At 41.4% G+C, this 18,581-nt stretch overlaps 1 protein-coding gene across 2 annotated transcripts; it reads left to right on the top strand.

The window, feature by feature from the left end:
• Positions 1-35: 35 nt before the first annotated feature.
• On the top strand, positions 36-17,491 carry Pkc53E (Protein C kinase 53E). Of its 2 annotated transcripts, none has more exons than XM_086905296.1 (13): positions 36-719; positions 5,583-5,614; positions 5,696-5,778; positions 7,363-7,474; positions 12,918-13,046; positions 13,620-13,773; positions 14,128-14,356; positions 14,778-14,909; positions 14,975-15,240; positions 15,321-15,522; positions 15,636-15,824; positions 16,273-16,413; positions 16,494-17,491. In XM_086905296.1, exons 1-13 carry the CDS (start codon positions 520-522, stop codon positions 16,644-16,646), a joined length of 2,022 nt encoding a protein of 673 aa, XP_086761422.1. In that variant the 5' UTR covers positions 36-519; the 3' UTR covers positions 16,647-17,491. The 2 variants fall into 2 exon arrangements, with proteins under 2 accessions (XP_086761422.1, XP_086761423.1); XM_086905297.1 differs by lacking the exon at positions 7,363-7,474 and adding an exon at positions 10,050-10,158 and having other exon boundaries at positions 49-719.
• The last annotated feature ends 1,090 nt before the right edge of the window (positions 17,492-18,581 follow it).

Here is an 18,581-nt window from a genome sequence, read left to right as displayed (position 1 = left end):
GTGGGAGGAGGCGAAGGTGGTGGTGGTGGTGGTGGTAGAGGTGGCGGCGGTGTTGGCACCGAGCGGCGAGGGCAGCAGAGTCGTTGACGGTGGCCGTCGGTCTCGACACGAGTTGCCGTGACAAGTGCATTACCTATTGCACGTCGATCGAGTACACACTCACCATATTTACACATACGTTCGTACACACATCGCACACGTACACCCATACTAAAAACGACACGTCGTTTTAAGAGTGTTCCGACAGACGCGCGACAAACGGATTTTTCTCTTTCCTATTTCTTTTCTTTCTTTTCCCTCACCTTTTCCTCGCGTTTCCCTCTTCGTTTCCGAGCGTTTCCGAGCGCATCGCGATTGACTCGCTCGGACATCGCTCGCTTTTCCCCTTTGTCAAGGGTCGATTCGTATACGCGCGTGCATCTTTCGGCTGACCGGGGAAGAATCAACGGAAGGGTAGAAGCGAAGAATCGGAATTTCATCCCGATCGGTCTGTAGGAAGATCGACAAGTGGAGCGCGCGATGGCGGACGATCAAGAAGCAAACAACACGTGCGAGGATTCCCTCGGGCCCGGCGATGCAAACACCGCATTCGCTAAGAAAATTCGAGGGCGAAAAGGAGCCTTGAAGAAAAAGAATGTCTACGTGGTCAAGAATCACAGTTTCATGCCTCGTTTCTTCAAACAACCAACCTTCTGCAGTCATTGCAAGGACTTTATATGGTAAGTCTTTCAAATTTTCGTTTTCTCGTCGTCATCGTATACGTATGCGCGTTCCATTGCACTTTCGTGACATTTTGTTTCCTCGCATCGTCGCTCCACTTCTTTTTCTTCTCCGCTTCTTCTCTATCGATTATTTATTCCATTCCCGATCAAATATCTCGTTTTTTTGCCAAATTCCATTCAAAATTTTCAATTGTTCTTTCTCTTTTCTCCTCTTTCTATTCTACGCGTATATCTTTCTCTCTTTCTATCCTTTGATAATACATAATCCAGCGGCCGATAGTTGCCGGTAGAGTAACTCGAGCAACGGTTAAACGGTCCGGCCTTGAGAATACTCGCGCTTCGTCTAAATTAGAAACAACGACCGGATGAGAGATCAATTCGAGCGCGGGATTTTCGAACGACTTTAAACGAATCAATCATGCATGAAACGAGTTCGATTTTTTGCCTTCCAAGTTATATCGCACGATATTCGCGCGACGATCAATCGTTGTTTTTCACGGATAGAATCGAAGAAAGCGGAATAACATTGAATATCAATTATAAACACGGTAAAAAAGAAACGGTCGTAATCGTAATAGCGATAAACTAATATAACTAATCAACAATAGGATATATATATCGCGTATATTGCGTAAGAAATTTTTTTTTTTTTCAGTTAAAGTTCGATCTATCTTATTTTCAATGCGATTTCGATCAACCGGTTATACCGGTAATGATATGTAAACGATCGATCGGGACGTTAAAATCGATCGAAAAAGAACGTTACGGTATGTCATAACCCGGACGGTGTCTAACGAGTAACATTTACTCGTAGTTGAAACGGTTACAGGCATTGACGCACAATAGCGAGCGACCCAGTAACCAAACTAACTTGTTTCGCCGACATCGATTTTGCCGTTCAGAACGGACGCAACAGACATTTCCGATCCAATTCTTTCCTATCTTTTGTTTCGTTCGCCTTCTTTGCCGCAAAATGCGAAAGAACGTGAAATGTGAAACGAAACGACGACGAAGAAATCGTTTCCATCCTTCTGACGATTGTCGTTTTTTCCCTCTCGTTCGATTCGTTCGATTTTCCTTCGTTTGATTCGGTTAAAGAGATCGGCGATAATTAGGTTAAATTGTTTCAAACGCGGTTAACCATGATCCATCTCTGTATCTATGATTCTTTTCGATCAATCGAGGCAATCCGATCTATCAGATCTAATCAGACCTATGTATAATCAAAGCGAAAATTAAATCTATTTTTTCTCTTCTCGTCCGCGAGTAAAAATTTCACTTCACCATTCGAGTTGTTACAAATACGTCACTATACCGCGTTACGAAACCACAAAAGACGAGAATGATGCCATATTTTCTATCCAATTTCTTTTTCCAAAGAAAACAGCGAATTACTTATTCGTTATCCAATGCGAACGTCTTTCCAAGGATCGACAAAAGGATCGACATGGATGACCGGCAAGATTTATTATATTTCACTGGCTTCTGTCTATTCGTAAATCACGTGTACCGATCGTGAGGCGTAACGTATTTAAAACCATAAGTCGTTATCGAGTTGTGCGGTTTCGCGTGACGAAACTTGCTTTATCCGTGTCAGGACAACGAATACGAACGCGCGCACGATTCGTCTTTAATTACATGCTTACGTTTTTCTTTTCTATTGTGACGCGCACTCGATCGTTTGGTAACGTCAAACATTCGAAAACACTCGATCAATGTTATCCCTCTCTTCTTTCTCGGACGAAATAAGATGGAGAAAAAACGCGCTTCTTCGTCGATTGATCGGATTATATTGCGAATAAAGATAGCGAAAAAAAAAATTGAATGCTCATTACGAAGCACCGATGCGCGGATAACGATACGTGGTTTGGATTAATGGCGGAGCAGCGCTGCTAGTAGCGAGTAAACGAAACGAAACGATGCGAGCTCGAGTTTCGTAAATCGACGGAACTTTTATCCGCGTTAATTTTAATGGAATTTTAACGCGAAATGTTGTCGCACGAGAATTTCACTCGTTATTCTTGGATGAACATCGATCTATCGATGTGCTTCGATTAAACGAAACTATGTAATTTATATCACGCTTAATTCGATAGCGCATATTTTCGATCGATCGAATATCTTCGATTCGATATAAAGTTGAATTTACGTATTTCGATTTTTAAAGATAGGTCTGGTTGGTGTCGGTATGTAATTATAGCAAATGTCAAACTGTCTCGTTGTTGTATTCTGGAACATTTTTCTCGATTTTTCACTTAACAATGATAAGGCGATAGAATTACATTATCGAATGTGACGAACGATAATGGAATATAGTGTTTACGAAACGATCGCAATCTGGAAAAAAGAGAATTCGAATAGGACGCGTTGAAAAGTAAACGTTGCGATTACCGAACAAACAAACCTATTCCGTTTTATTCGTACGTGTGTTCGTCCGGTATACTTGAAATTCGACTGAATTTCAGGACACGGATTCCGATAATCCCGGTCATTCCTCGAGAATTCACGAGAATCCTATCGCGTTGATCGTATTGCCGCGACTGGTTACTTACAACATTGAATAACTTTGAATTTCGATTCACCAACGGAATCGTTCGTGGAATGACCTTAGAAATTTTGTCTGTTCGAAACTAAAAAAGACATCGCTGCGACGATTTATTCACGATATTTTTCCGACCCATATATATATATATATATATATATATCATTTCACGATATATTCCGCACGAAGAAATTCCGCTTCACGCGAAATCTAGTAAAGCGAGCGTGGTCTGGCCTTTGGCCAGCGGTTCCCAACTGCCTGTTGAATTTTTCCATCTCACTCGAAGTATTTCGATCTCTTTTAAAATCTTCCTTTCAGATCGACAAAATACTTTTTTTTTTTCGAAGGAATAGGAATGCGGTGTTCGATCGTAATTTCGAACAACGAGAGATAAGAGAAAGAAAGAGAAAGAGAGAGAGAGAGTTACGTGACGGTGCGCGCACGAGTACGCTTCGTTTGGGAATTTTTAGCGGTCCGTTGCGGTTCATTGCGGTCCGTGAGAGGGGAGGGAGGAGGAGGCAGGATGGTAGAAAATCGATGGAAACCGAGCGAACCCAATTAGCTTGGAACAAAAGGCTTTCGATGGATTCTTGCGCGGATCGGTAAGGTCGTCGTCGATTAGCCCGGGAAACCCGTCACGGTTCAAGAAGCACCTTCTTCGAATCTATATCCATCTATGCGCGTATAATTTTACGATCGATTACCTTTCCTCGTGAACAAAAATTGAAAAATCTTAACTTCGTTTCTCTAGCTGTCGTCTCGAGTATAACTAGATTTCCCAATTTCTTGACAAACGCAAATCCGATTCTTCCATCATTTTCTCTCATTATCAATTTCGATAGCTTTTCTTCTCGAATTGCTTGCCGGATTTGATCGATCGGTCAATCGGAAATCTTACTCTAACCCCATACCGATAGTGACTGAAACGCAAACTTTTTCAACCTCGCTCTCGGTATCGGATTTCGCTTTCGGTGTTCGCTCTACACGAGAGACGAAACGCATTTTCGTTTGAACTCTCGCAACAATTCGTATTATTGGGCGATCGTGTGTCGGATAGCAGGATATCGGGCGAGCGGCACACACGCTCCCTTTCGGCTCCGATAGCCGAACCGGTCGACTAAATCGACCTTAATTTTCCAAAGGGCGGCTGCTCACGATATGTGGCGCATCTCGGATCGAAAATAGAACCGGTCTACTCGTCTCATTCCAGTTATAGTAACGCTGCACAACATCTATGGCATACATATGCGTGTACACGTAGCGACTAGGTGTTAGAAGCGCTCACACCTTGAGCGTTGTGCATCCTTCTATACCTTTTCGATCGACACGTCGATTTTCGTTTTTCTAACGAGCCTATAATTTTAAATTTTCGCGCCTTCGAGTTTTCCATATGGATGAGATTAGAATCCAATCTTTAAAACGTAAAAAGATGAGCGATATAATATTAAACAATTAAGATCGATGGAACGTAGTTATTCCCTCGCCATCCACTCATCAACTACCTTTTGGATGCAACAACCGCGCGTGTTTCGATTTAAGCTTCGAAGAAATGTAGGCTAATCGGGGATTCGCATCGATTTTTCTCCTCTTCTCCTTCTTATTCTTTCCTTCTCGAATTACACGTGTCTTCTTTCAATTTTCCCTTCTTTTCGTTTCATGCTCTACTTTATTTCCGCAATTTTTTTCGCTCTCGAAAATCGTCTCGATGAGTTCGATATATTTCGATCGAACAAAAGGATCGTTACAGTCGATCCATCCAATGTTCCGCATCTTCTCAATGTTTCTTAGCTCATCATTATCATCGTTTTTAAGGGAATTACGGCCAATTCGATACGCTTTATTGTCTCAAATCGAAACCTATTATTGATACATTGTTCAAACCTTGAAATATCGATCTGCTCGTTGAAGCTGATTTAATCGTTAACAGTCAACCATTACAGAGGCGTTGCGCGTCAGATTATCGATAAACGGATGCCACGTTGGAAACTTTTCACTTTTCATAATCTAACATTGACAATCATATCTTCGTTTGCAGAAGCCGAATTTCATCTCGTCATCGAGGCGAGACTTAAAATTCGAGGAGTTTGATTGCCCATGAAAATTAACAATACGCGACGGAATAGTAAATTTTTATCGTTTCCTCGAAATTATCGGTATTCATTTCGGGAAAAAAATATTTTCATCTCCATTTTCGACAAACGAATCGAACAGCAATGAATGATGTTACCGTACAACTATTAGCTTACTTGGCCAACGGGAACAACGATGAGAGAGAACGATGAAACGAACGAATGACGGAACGTAAACTTTTGTTTCAGGGGCTTCGGGAAGCAAGGGTACCAATGTCAAGGTAAGAAACTCGTTCGAGGCTCCCGCGATTCGAAACACTACCCGTGAAACACCTTCGCCTCCATTTTGTTTACATTTCCAGTCTGCAGTTTCGTCGTTCACAAACGATGTCACGAATACGTGACCTTCACGTGCCCTGGCGCCGACAAAGGAGCTGATTCCGACGTGAGTATCGAGCAACCACGTATCTCGTTAGACACGATTTCTGTTCGTTTATTATTCTTCTTTCTCGACGCAGTTTTATCGCCCCTTTCTCTTTTTCGTCCTAAGCCAAGGACCAATGAAATCTCGCGATCGCGATTCGATTGGCAGCTCGTGTATCCGACTTCTTCCCTCGATCGCCGCGTGCCGATTCGTTCAAATTGGTGGAGGGGAGACACTCCTTGCGGTGATTTCTCTCTCTCTCTCTCTCTCTCAAGGGAGGGGGGAGGAAAATGGCGATTATTGCTGCATCTCTTTCTCTCTCATTCTCCCCCAGTGAACGCGAATTAATCAATGACACGAGCGCCCAAACGCAACAGGGCGTTTATTTTGTAATAACTGTATATATCGCTATTTTCATCTTACTAATTAAAAACATTCGATTCGGTATACGAATGTTGACTATCGATAATCCATACGACACGACGAGAGTACGTAGATGAGAGAGAAAAAGAAACAAAAGACGTTGGGTGATGTACGTGTGTGCGTGTGCGAGCGCGCGTGCGTGAGAGAAAGAGAAGAGAGAATGGGAGGATAAAGAAGGAAGAAAAAGGATAACGAGCTGAAACGAAGTCGCCAAAAGTCGAGTATATCGCGACGATCAGAGAAGGATAAGAATGATCCTCGGCTGGAGCAAACAGAGAAAGGATATCCGGGGCTAAGAGCTATATATATATATATATATATATGTATATATATATATACACATATATATATATATACATTTCTTCACGTTTTCTCGCACCGCGCACGATTGGCCTTAAGCGTTTACTGCGCTTCGTTTTAACCACGCTTATAACACGGAATATAATTATGCGGACGAGTAATATATATATATAATATATATATATATAAAAGGGAAATTATGCGCGTTGGAAAAATCAAAACCACGGTTTTAAAATTTCCGGGAACAACGTTCTCGACTCGTTCGCGATCAGTTCACCAATCAATTCCTTCCGAGTCGCGAACGTTTTTTCCTCATCACTGCGGAAGGAAATAATTTTTTTTTTTTTTTTCTTATTCATACTTCGACTAAAACGATCAATGTCCTAGCGTCGTCTTCCTTGGCCCTGGTGCTGATTTCCTTCCTGTGCTTCTGTGCTTCGAAGACGACTCTTCTTCTCGATAATCCCGAAAAAAAGAAAAAAAAACCTTAAACCGTCGTCCTTCCTTTTTTCGAATCGCGCCTCGATTCCCCTGAATAGCGATGCCCGAATCTAACGTAATAATCGAATTCGTAATCGCGTTCGTAGTCGAGAGAAAGCGAGAAGATAACTCGAACGGTTTAACGGCCACCACGGTACGGAATGGCATCGAGCCACGCCGAACCGAAGGTGTTCGGTTTCACGGTTGCCAACTCTGTTTCCAAACTTGGATCAGAGAGAGACACGAAAAGAGACGAAAGTTATCGCTTGTCGGGGAAATCGTCTCCTTCCTTCCTTCCTTCCTTCCTTTCTTCTCTGTTTATTCTCCTTCGATTCTCCTTCCCCACGCCTATAACCCAAGAGTCTGCGTGTGTGTGCACGGTGTAATGGTGTAATAACGCAGGACACGCGGACGAAGCACCAATTCAAGCAACACACCTACAACAGCCCCACCTTCTGTGACCACTGCGGTAGTCTTCTCTATGGTGTCATCCACCAGGGCATGAAGTGCCAAGGTATCATATCAAAAACAAAGAAAATGGAAAGAAAAAAAAAATATATAAAAAAAAAAATAAAAAATGAGAACACGCAATCAGTCACACGCACACAGACACATGAAAAGAAAAAAGGACACAGACACTGTCGCACATTATTGCCGATCGTATATTTTTTTGTCTATGGTCTACCGTTTGTTCGTGGTGTTGCTTTGTCTTCGTCTTCTGATCTTCTTCCTCTTCCTCCTTCATCTTTTCTCTCGTTCTATCTTCTCACTTTCCTTTTATTCTTCTTCTCTTTCTTCCTCTTTCTCTTCTTCTTTTTCTCACTTCTCTGTTTTTATTCTTTGTAAAATATATATATATATATACTTTCAAAAAAAAAGCTTGCCCTTCTTGCGAAAGTCGAACATATACACTCGTGTGTGTTGAGTAACAGCCGTTAAAACCGACTTTCGCAAGTACGATCGAGGAAATAGATGCGCAAAAAAATATTTCGAAACAGGTGGTTGTTCCTTCGTCCTCGATGCGCATCCACTTTTCCCTCGATCTTTCGACGCCCATTCGTTCTCTTTCTTCGGTACAATTCGCGGCAAGCTTTCTCATCCCAACCCACGTGCGGCTTGATCGCAAGAACCGCTATTTGTGCCTCTGAATGTCTACGTGTTTGCAGACGTGTGTCGATATTATTATAGCATATTACCACGCATATCTTGTACGTACCGCTCTCTATGTGCGCACAGAAACGTATACCTGTTTACTTTTTTCCGGGAAAGGGACCTAAAACGCGAAGGAAAGAAGAGAAGCATCTCTCTCTCTCTCTCTCTCTCTCTTACCCTTCATGATCGTGGTTCGAATCGAATCTAGCGATGGATCTTACTTGGACTCGTACTTTCGAGAATTCTTCGTATCGAGAAAAGAGATAACGATGTTATATCCATATTGTTGGAGGAATCTCGTTTTTTAAATTTAAAGTCTCTTCTTTCTTTTTTTTTTTTCTCCAATTTATACAACGCGTTCGCGCGAAACGCTTTTCCTTTCCACGCTCGTACTTACTTTAAATCTTTTCACACTTGTCCTCGTTCCACGACACGCGTGCACATACGGACGATGTTCATACACGGCACGCGCAATATACATATATTTAGCTCGATCCTTTATACATCGAAGCTCGATAACTTCGTTCTTTCGATCTTTTTTTTTTTTTCGTAACGTTTTTTTGTTTCGAATTTTTCGTTAGGTGAAAATGATAGAGAATGATGGTTAAAAAAAAAAAAGAAGAAAAATAAAAGAAAAGATAGAAATAGCGAGAAAGAGTAATACTTTTGCTCGTCGAATTTCACGTAGATATCGAAAAAAAGAAAAGCTATGTATAAAGTTTAAAGGATAGAAAGGATTGCGATCATGCCGTGAGTAAGTCTTTCTCTTTTTATTAATTTTTCCGAACAAGAACAGAAGAATCTTCGATCCTCTCTGTGTATTATACGTTATATATTATATATATATATACATATATAAATATATATTTGTAAATATTTCTTCCACTTCGTGCGATTTATTATTCGACCTATTATTCGATGTATTATTATTCAATGTCTCTCCGCTTTTATTTATCTTCGAATTTAATCTGTTTTTCACACTGTTTTTTTTATTTACGTCGCATCACGCAAATTCGTTTCTCGACGACGCGTAAATTTTGTCGACGCGTTTTTCTTCCTTTCCCCCTCTTCCCTCGTCGTAGTTTACTCGCTACATTTAGTAACGTAACGCGGGCAAATTGAAATTCTTTCGAGTACGCGTACATACGAGCCGTGAACGCGCGAATTTACGCTTTATCGTCGGCTGAGAATGACACTCGATGCCAGGAAGAAAAGAGGAAGAACGAACGAGCAAGTTAATTAAACGCTCGAGACTGCGAGGAGGAAGAAAAGGCTGGAAAATTAGAGAAGCAAAGGAGCGGGGTTTTAGCGTCCGAGAGAGGCAAACACCTACCTCCCATCTCTCTCTCTCTCCCCCCTCCCTCCGTTTGACGAGCCGGTCCATTTCACTCGGTCTTGTTCAACTGTTTCCACTCCGTTCCCTCTCCATCTCTCTCTCTCTCTCTCTCTCTCTCTCTCTCTCTCTAATTACGTTTCGTCGCGGAAGAAACCGAGAAGAAAAACAACGAAATTGAATTTTACGAGCAAAGCGTGACCTTAACTGGGTTTCGACTCTACAACTACCCGACTTTGGCTGCCTATCTTTATCGTTGTTGGGAGGGAAATAGATGTTTACTCGCGGAACACGGCTCGTTTCTTTTCTGTTCTGTTTATGTCTCGAGTATTTTTCTCTAGAGGCTAACTTTTCTCTCAAAAAAAAAAAAAAAAAAAAAAAAAAGAAAATGGACGGAGCGAAGTTTTCTAAAAGTGAAAAGAAAAGAAAAGGAAAGAAAGAAAGAAAGAAAAAAAAAAAGAAGAGGCGCGGGCGAGTAAACTCGAAAGCAATAAGCGATACAGTAGTGTCGGTTGTGTAGCGAGGATTCTCGGGTTATATCTCTCTTGGAATCAGATCACAATGAAGTACCGGGCTTTCCCGGGCCGCTATTTCTTGTTCCCAGATGAGCACTGCACACAAATGGGAGGTTTTCACGTACCTGACGCCAACCTTCTGCGACCACTGCGGCTCGATGCTTCACGGTATCGCGCATCAGGGACTTAAATGTTCAGGTAGTTAACAAATAACAACATTCAAATCAAACAAATTCAGTCCGTAATTACATTTTCACGAAGCGGCTAGATCTCGCACGCGTATTGTCTCTTCACGTAGCTATCTTCGAAATAAAAAAAAAAAAAAAAAAAAAAGAGATTTGTCGCATTTGTCTAGATTCGAGTAGAAACAGCTACCATTCGTGTATTTTTTTTTTTTTATTTAATATCCTCGATTAATCCATTACTCGCGTCGCAAAAAAAAAAAAAAAAAAAAAAAAAAAACAAGATTGGCGCTGTCTCCACCTCGGATCCAGTTGGATCGCGATACCGTCCCGTATTACGAACTTGATCTTCGCTGGTATTCTTCTTCCGTGACTACATAGTAGTTAATCGAACACAAATTCTCGCTCGAAATTTCCCACCTAAATATCCAAAATAACGCGGTAATAGAGCTTCGCTTTCGCCTCTCACTATCGATCTTCCACTATCCTCTTCCCTAACTTTATCTCCCCCTCCCCTTCACGAATCGCAAGCTCCAGTTTCTCTACGAATTTTCAATTCACGTTTACGATCCATCTTCTCTTTCCTCCACGTTCACGTTTATTTTCCTCGTCTCCGCGGTTATCTTTTTCCATTTCTTCTTCGTTTCGTAACGAGAAAAACGTATTTTTTTTTTTTTTTTTTTTTTTTTTGCCTTCCAACACCTGCTTACGTTTATACGGATATAATCGGTTGGACTGGAGCAGGGAAGCGACGTCGACGCGTGAAAAAAAAAATTTTTTTTTTTTTTAACATTTATTTATCCAACATTTTCCGCGATTTCTCCAAACTCGTTTTCATCGTAGACTTTGTCGTCGTCGTTATAATCTTGGTCTTCGTCTTGTTCGTCGTCGTTTTCGTCATCGTCGTTGTCGCCATTGTCACTTTCGTATTCGCAATTGTCTCGTTCTCTTCGACTCTCTCGGTGGTGTCTCATCATCTCGACTTTCGTCGACTTGTCTCCTCACGATTCGCTGTTCCTTTTTCTCGTTCATTCTCGTTCATTTATTTAACGAACGAAATTAAAAACTTTGCGAATTCCTCGCGTTCGATCAAAACGCGGTAATATTATATCACAAGGTATTCGTATTCGATTATTAGAACGAATAACTACAAGGGAAGAAACGCTAGCCTGTTGCTCGTGTTTGGTTCCGCACACGTTCGATCGGTGTAAAACGATATTCCGACTACGATGGAAGCCGGGAACCTTGCACTTGGTCGTTCGCCTATTAGCCCCTTCCCCCTCCCCCCCTCCCCCCTCGCTTGCTTGTCCCATTGCTCTTTTTGCCATGTTCTCTCGCACAGTCGGGAGAGCTCATCGCCTTTTATATGTATACACGTAGAATGTTACCTCTGTTACGTATTTTACCGACACTTTGCGTACGATATCTCGTGAATTTTTTTTTTTTCTTTTTGTTTTTTTTTTCTTCAACTCGATCTTTGTACATATATGATTCTTGTCCACACGATTTGTATATACGATGCATGTTCGTCGTTGTAGTAGTAATACGTGTATATAACGTAGTAGATTTATACCTTTCTTTTTCGCTCGGTATCGACCGAACGCGTGCAACACGACACACTCCTGTTCGATCGGTGTGCAACAACCCTCTTTCTCATTGGGCATTATTTACAGACCGTTATATATTTATACTTGTCAACCTTAATATTAGATTTTATTCGACCAACACGTATCATATATAATACACTTGTATACACGTATTTTTTCGATTTCGATTCTCTGTTTCGACTTTATCCCCTAATGTTCCGCGGCTCGAGGGGATCATATGCACGACTTACATGTATATGTATGTAAATGTGTAATATTTCGCGATCGTTGTATTTTTCCTTTTTTTTTTTTTTTTTTTTTTTTATACTCTATCGACACCGAATGTATGTAGTATGTAACGATTTGTCCAATTGACAATTACAAGCGTACAACGACCACACGTAGTTTATCGTAGTGGCCGCTTCTCGTTGCATTATTCCACCTTTCGCAGGATTACGAGGATTGTTATCGTAATAATTTTCTCTCTCTCTATCTCTCTCTCTCTCTCTCTCTCTTTCTTTTCTTTTTCTTCTTCCTTCCTCGAAGAAATGTGGAATGGAAACGATAATCTCCTCGTAATCCGTTCCATTATCCTTCACGAACCACCGTCTCAATCGAGCATGTTTCGAACGGTTGTTCGTCGAGTTTCGCGCGTGTGCACTTTCGACTGCAGCCGCGATCGTGCGTCTCGATTCATTTTCTCTCCATCGAGAGGAAAAGTAAAAGGGAAACGAACGGGTTTCGAATGAGTACTTGCTCGTAATTGAACCGAACTGATAATTAACGGAAGAGGGAGGGGGGGGGGGATGGGAAGAAAAGAAAAGGAAAGGAAAAGAAAGGAAAGAAACGGTCGGCAGCTGCAGTTCTGATAGCGAGTGAAACGCGTGAAAAACCGCGCCCCTGTCCTGCATCCCAACTGCTGCTCGAACCAACACTTTTTAGGCAAAAATGCCAAAGAAAGAAAATAGAGAGAGAAAAAAATAGTATGAAATAACGTGCAAAAAAAAATGAAAAAAAAAAAGAAAGAAAAAAAGAAAAAAAAGAGGAAAAAATGAAAGGGAAAAAAAAAAAAGATAAGAATGAAAATAAGAGAAAATAGATATACGAGATTGCCGGTCTGGTTGCAACGTAAACGTGCCAGCGAACGTTGGGCCACGATTATAATCGATCATGATCTAATAACGTGCAGCATGCGACATGAACGTTCACAAGAGATGCGAGGAGAGCGTGCCGAATCTTTGCGGATGCGATCATACGGAGAGACGTGGTCGTATAAACTTGTACATCTCGTGCTCCGGAAGCAAGCTCACAGTCGAAGGTAAGTAGAGTCTCCCTTATCTTATCGCATAATTTCTCGAGCTTTCAACCTTTTTTTCGCGATCGATTCCCTAACTTTTTTCTTTTTTTTTTTCTTTCTTTCTTTCTCTTCCTTCTTTTCTCGAGAAATAATTTTCTTATTTATATTTATTAACAACAACAAACCCACGGACGATCCGACGAGTATGGCGTAAGCAAGGTCTCTAAACGGATTTATTAATCTTTTTCACTCGCTTTCCCGCGAGTGATTGGCATTAAAAATACCTTCGAATCGATTTATCGACTTGACGCTTTCGTCAAACGGGTATTGAAGAGGTGTGGAATAGGGCCTCGACGCGACTAACCCAAGATCTTTGTATATTATTAGATCGTTGTTACCGGTCAAATTAAAACCTCCTCCGATTCAAGGCCGGCACGTTAATTATCGCGGATGAGATCTTCCTTTCCCATCCTATCTCTCCTCCGTACGTACGTACGTGGATAGATAATCCACGCGCGAGAAGAAGGTTGAAAGGCTTGAAACGATAGGTGGAAAAAAGACGCGTGACGTGTTTTCTGTGTATCGTGTTTCCAGTGAAGCAGGGGCGAAATTTGATTCCGATGGATCCAAACGGATTGTCGGATCCGTACGTCAAGTTGAAGTTGATTCCAGATTCGGACACCGTGAAGAAGAAAACGAAGACGATCAAATCCTCGTTGAATCCCGAATGGAACGAGACCATCGTTTTGTGAGTGAAAACCCGCCTTCTCTCTCTCTCTCTCTCTCTCTCTCTCTCTCTCTCTCTCTCTCTCTCTCTCTCTCTCTCTCTCTCTCTCTCTCACACACACACACACACACACACACACACACACGAACACGTGAACACGAACACGCGCGCGCGCGAACACGAACACACACACGCACACACACACACACACACACACACACACACACACACACACACACACACACACGAACACGTGAACACGAACACACGCGCGCGCGAACACGAACACACACACAAGAAAGAAAGAAAGAAAGAAAGAAAAAAACAAACAAACAATTGGACGAGAAAGAAAAATTTATTCTTCTTTTTTTCCAGCGACTTGAAACCCGAGGACAAGGACAGGCGACTTTTGATCGAGGTTTGGGATTGGGATCGAACGTCGAGGAACGATTTCATGGGCTCTCTCTCCTTCGGGATATCGGAGCTTATCAAAGCGCCCGCCAACGGCTGGTTCAAACTGCTCACCCAAGAGGAGGGGGAATATTACAACGTACCTGTTCCGGAGGAGGGTGTCGATCTGGCCGAATTGAAGATGAAGATGCGAGTACGTTTATTTATTTAACCGATTGCGCTCGACGCGATGATGGTCAAGATGGCTCTCGGCCATCATTTTTTGGATTCGAATAGCTCTTTCCTATTATCCTCTTAGGAAACGTAGAATAACATAATAGATTTTTAGATTTTCTTACCTCAAATTATATCGCGATGATGTTTTTGAGTTTTAGAATGATTAGTTCGAGTGAAGATGAGTTTAATAATAAAGAAACAAAATTATTTTTTCTCTATTTTTTATCAATTGAAAATGTTTAAATAACACATAACTAAATATATAAAAGTATATCAACAACTTTGCGTTTATATAGAGAAATAATGAAAACGTGTAACGTACAACGTGAAATAAAATAGGAAAAAAAAAAAAATCAATAAAGATGAAAATATAAGGTCGCCTCGTCTCATTTTCGCAGAAAACCTCGGTGACGAAGAAGACTACCACCACCCAGGACAAGGAGGTGCCCCACAACATGGGCAAGAGCGACTTGATAAGGGCGAGCGATTTCAACTTCCTGATGGTGCTCGGCAAAGGCAGTTTTGGAAAAGTCGGTTGACCCCTTCCTTCCCCCCCTCTTCCATTATTCTCACTTACGTCTTACCGCCCCAAAAGGTGATGCTGGCCGAGAGGAAAGGTACCGACGAGCTGTACGCGATCAAGATCTTGAAGAAGGACATCATCATCCAGGACGACGACGTGGAATGCACCATGGTCGAGAAACGTGTTTTGGCGTTGTCCACCAAGCCGCCATTCCTTGTCCAACTACACTCCTGCTTCCAAACCATGGATCGTCTCTACTTCGTGATGGAGTACGTGAACGGCGGGGATTTGATGTATCAGATACAACAGTGTGGCAAGTTCAAAGAGCCTGTCGCTGTGTGAGTGATCCAAACGAGCCACCTATACAACCAGTGCTTCGATAAAAAAAAAAACAAAACATCCTTTGTCGTCTCTCCAGATTCTACGCGTCCGAGATAGCGATCGGCCTTTTCTTCCTCCACGGCCGAGGTATCGTGTACCGGGATCTGAAGTTGGACAACGTTCTGCTGGATCAGGACGGTCACATCAAGATCGCCGATTTCGGTATGTGCAAGGAAGGGATCAGCGGGGACAAGACGACGAAAACGTTTTGCGGGACGCCCGATTACATCGCGCCGGAAGTTAGTGAAAAATTTCTTCCCCCCATCCCGAATTCGAATTTCTTTGTTTTTCTATCCTACCTTACCGATCACTCGTTACCGATCGAGTCTCTCTCTCTTTCTCCTCCCTACAGATCATATTGTATCAACCGTACGGAAAGTCGGTCGACTGGTGGGCGTACGGCGTGCTGTTGTACGAGATGTTGGTCGGTCAGCCACCGTTCGACGGCGAGGACGAAGAGGAATTGTTCGCCGCAATAACCGAGCATAACGTCAGCTATCCGAAGAGTTTGTCGAAGGAGGCGAGGGAAATTTGTAAAGCGGTGAATACAAATTTCATCTTTGCTCTTTCATCCTTTAACAGATCTTTTTTTGTCTCGTCTCATGAGTGCGTGAAATGATTCAATAACATTTTTCTCCCTTTATTCGAAATTGTATATAACAATTATTATATATATATATATTAAGATTGTTAAGACACTTTCTAATAAAGGGAATCGCTCTTATCGATTGGAGATAAAGAAGATCTGCGTTCCTGTATATAATAATAATAACAACAACGAAGGAGATCGATAATCAAAATCTAATATTATTTATTCGTGGTAAAAGCTATATTAATCAATTTTCAAATCCTCCGATTAAAAATCGGGGTATAACTGTAAAGAAAATTATTATAAAAATGCATGTTGTCTAGTTAACAATTGTTGTATTACAAATTCGAGTATTATCATAAATCGCTGGAAAGGGTTTCAATTCCTCGTTTTCGTTCAGTTCCTCACGAAGAATCCGGTGAAGAGGCTCGGTTGCGGGCTACGAGGGGAGGAGGACGTACGGAGCCACGCGTTTTTCCGACGTATCGATTGGGAGAAGATAGAGAATCGGGAGGTGCAGCCACCGTTCAAACCGAAAATCGTGAGTATCTATATGTCAGAAGATGATGGCAAAGAAAGAAGGAGAGAAAGAGAGGAGAAGTTGAACGTTTGTTTCCGTAGAAACATCGCAAGGACGTGAGCAACTTCGACAAACAGTTCACCTCGGAGAAGACGGATCTGACTCCCACGGACAAGTTGTTCATGATGAATCTGGATCAGACGGAGTTTATGGGTTTCTCGTTTCTCAATCCGGAATTCGTGCAACACGTTTAAATCGATGGAATATCCTAAGTCTAATGGCTAGTTTTAATCTCATACGTTTCTCTCCTCCCTCCATCTCTCCCTCTCCAAAGACGTTCTCGTTCATCTTCACTACTCAGGGGCTTTCACCGTCATTTCCCTATATCCCTCTTTCTCTCTATCTATCTATCTGTCTCTGTCTCTCTTCTCACTTCTTCCTTCTTCCTTCCGAATCCCCGATATCGATCCACTTTCTCCACTTCTTCGAAACTTGGCAACATGGTTAGGTTATCCCGTGGTTGCCAAAGGCGACTTTTTCCAAAAAAAAAAAGAAGAAAAAAACTTTTCACTTTGTAATCTTTAATAATCTCAGAGATGATCGGGTCCCTCGTATCGCGTTGAATAACTCGCCCGATGAAACGAAACGGGATGATGAAAATCGAAAGGTAGGAGATCGGGTGATACGAGAAAAAAAAAAAAAAAAAAAAATCGCAAATCGTTGAATGGAAAACATCGTGCTTCCTTCAGCGTTTTTATCGGAAAATATTGCCCTTCTCGTTCTTCTTCCTCCTCCTCCTCCTCCTCCCCTTCCCTCCCCCCTCGATACGTTTTCCTCGATTATTTTTCCGGGACACGTATATACACGTACACGTACATACACACATACACGTACACGCGACTGTGTAAATTATACATACTGAACAAATGAATTATATTCCTATTGTTATTATGATTAATTATTATTATTATTGTTGTTATTATTATTATTATTATTATTATAGATATATCTTCTTATAACTTATAGAAATAATCGCGAATTGTTATACGTGTTATAATTTATTAAATTTCAATCCGCGAATTAATTTCGTTTAATCAAACGATTCTCTCTTGTGTAATCTTTTTGAGCTAGTTAAAATGATTAAGCGAATTAACTTTTTCTTTTTTTTTTTTTTTTTTTGCGGATGAAAAAAATTTTAACGAACGGTAACAAACCATTCGATTTCTAGTCCACACGTTTCCACACAGGTATAACGCTTATACGTATGTATAACGTCTGCCTATATACGGAGAAAAATTATACGATACGATATATATATATATATATATATATATATATGTATCGTATATTTGCTCTCCGCTAAATTAATTGGTTATCGAAGCACGAACTCGAAGCGCGTTTTCTTCTGAATGCCATTTATTCACTTCCAAGAACGTGCTCGGTGAGCTTGACGGTGGTAGTGAGATTATAACGATCGTAAGTAATTTTATACCACGCGAGGACGAACCGCAACAATCGACGTTGTTGTTTGCGAAAAAAGAGAGAAAAAAAAAAAAGAAAAAAAACATGTACAGATGATTAGGACGGGGTTAGGATGATCGACGATACGATCGAATCGAGTTATTCTTGTCTTGTTTGTTAATCTATGTCCACTTGATACTTGTCTCGTTCGGAACTCGTTGTTATCGATCGAACGAGGCGAGTATTGGCGGTGAAATGATAGTGGAACGGTTATTTCATCACCGGCACATACCTCGTATTTTCCTCGCTTTTTTCGATTCGTTCGAGTTGATTTCGAGTTGTTCGCTCGAAACGACGAAAGGGCGATGCTTCGGTATTCCTCGATGAAGCTCTTCTCGTGCCTGAAATCCTCGCTCCAGTGATATACGCCTTTTCTATCGAGCTCGTTTCGGCTCGCGTCATCGAGGACGAAAACGATGAAAACGACGAACGAAACGTTCGATCGATCTCGCGAAGTTGCGAAAAATTTTTTCCTCCTCGATCTCTCTTTTTTTCGGTCGGTTGTCACGCCGACGCTCGATAGTTTAATTATTACTTGTCGATTAATTAAGAGTAATTGTCGTAGATATATATATAAAAATATAAATATATATATATACATACATACATACATGCATACATACATACATATACACATAGACACACACACATGTATACAAGTTGACTGG

The sequence above is a fragment of the Apis florea genome, unplaced genomic scaffold (genome assembly GCF_048593485.1).
Source record: "Apis florea isolate Af1SG1 unplaced genomic scaffold, ASM4859348v1 contig_2411_pilon, whole genome shotgun sequence".
NCBI lineage: Eukaryota > Metazoa > Arthropoda > Insecta > Hymenoptera > Apidae > Apis > Apis florea.
Note: the sequence above shows the minus strand (reverse complement) of the source record. Positions and strands in the feature narration are given on the sequence as shown.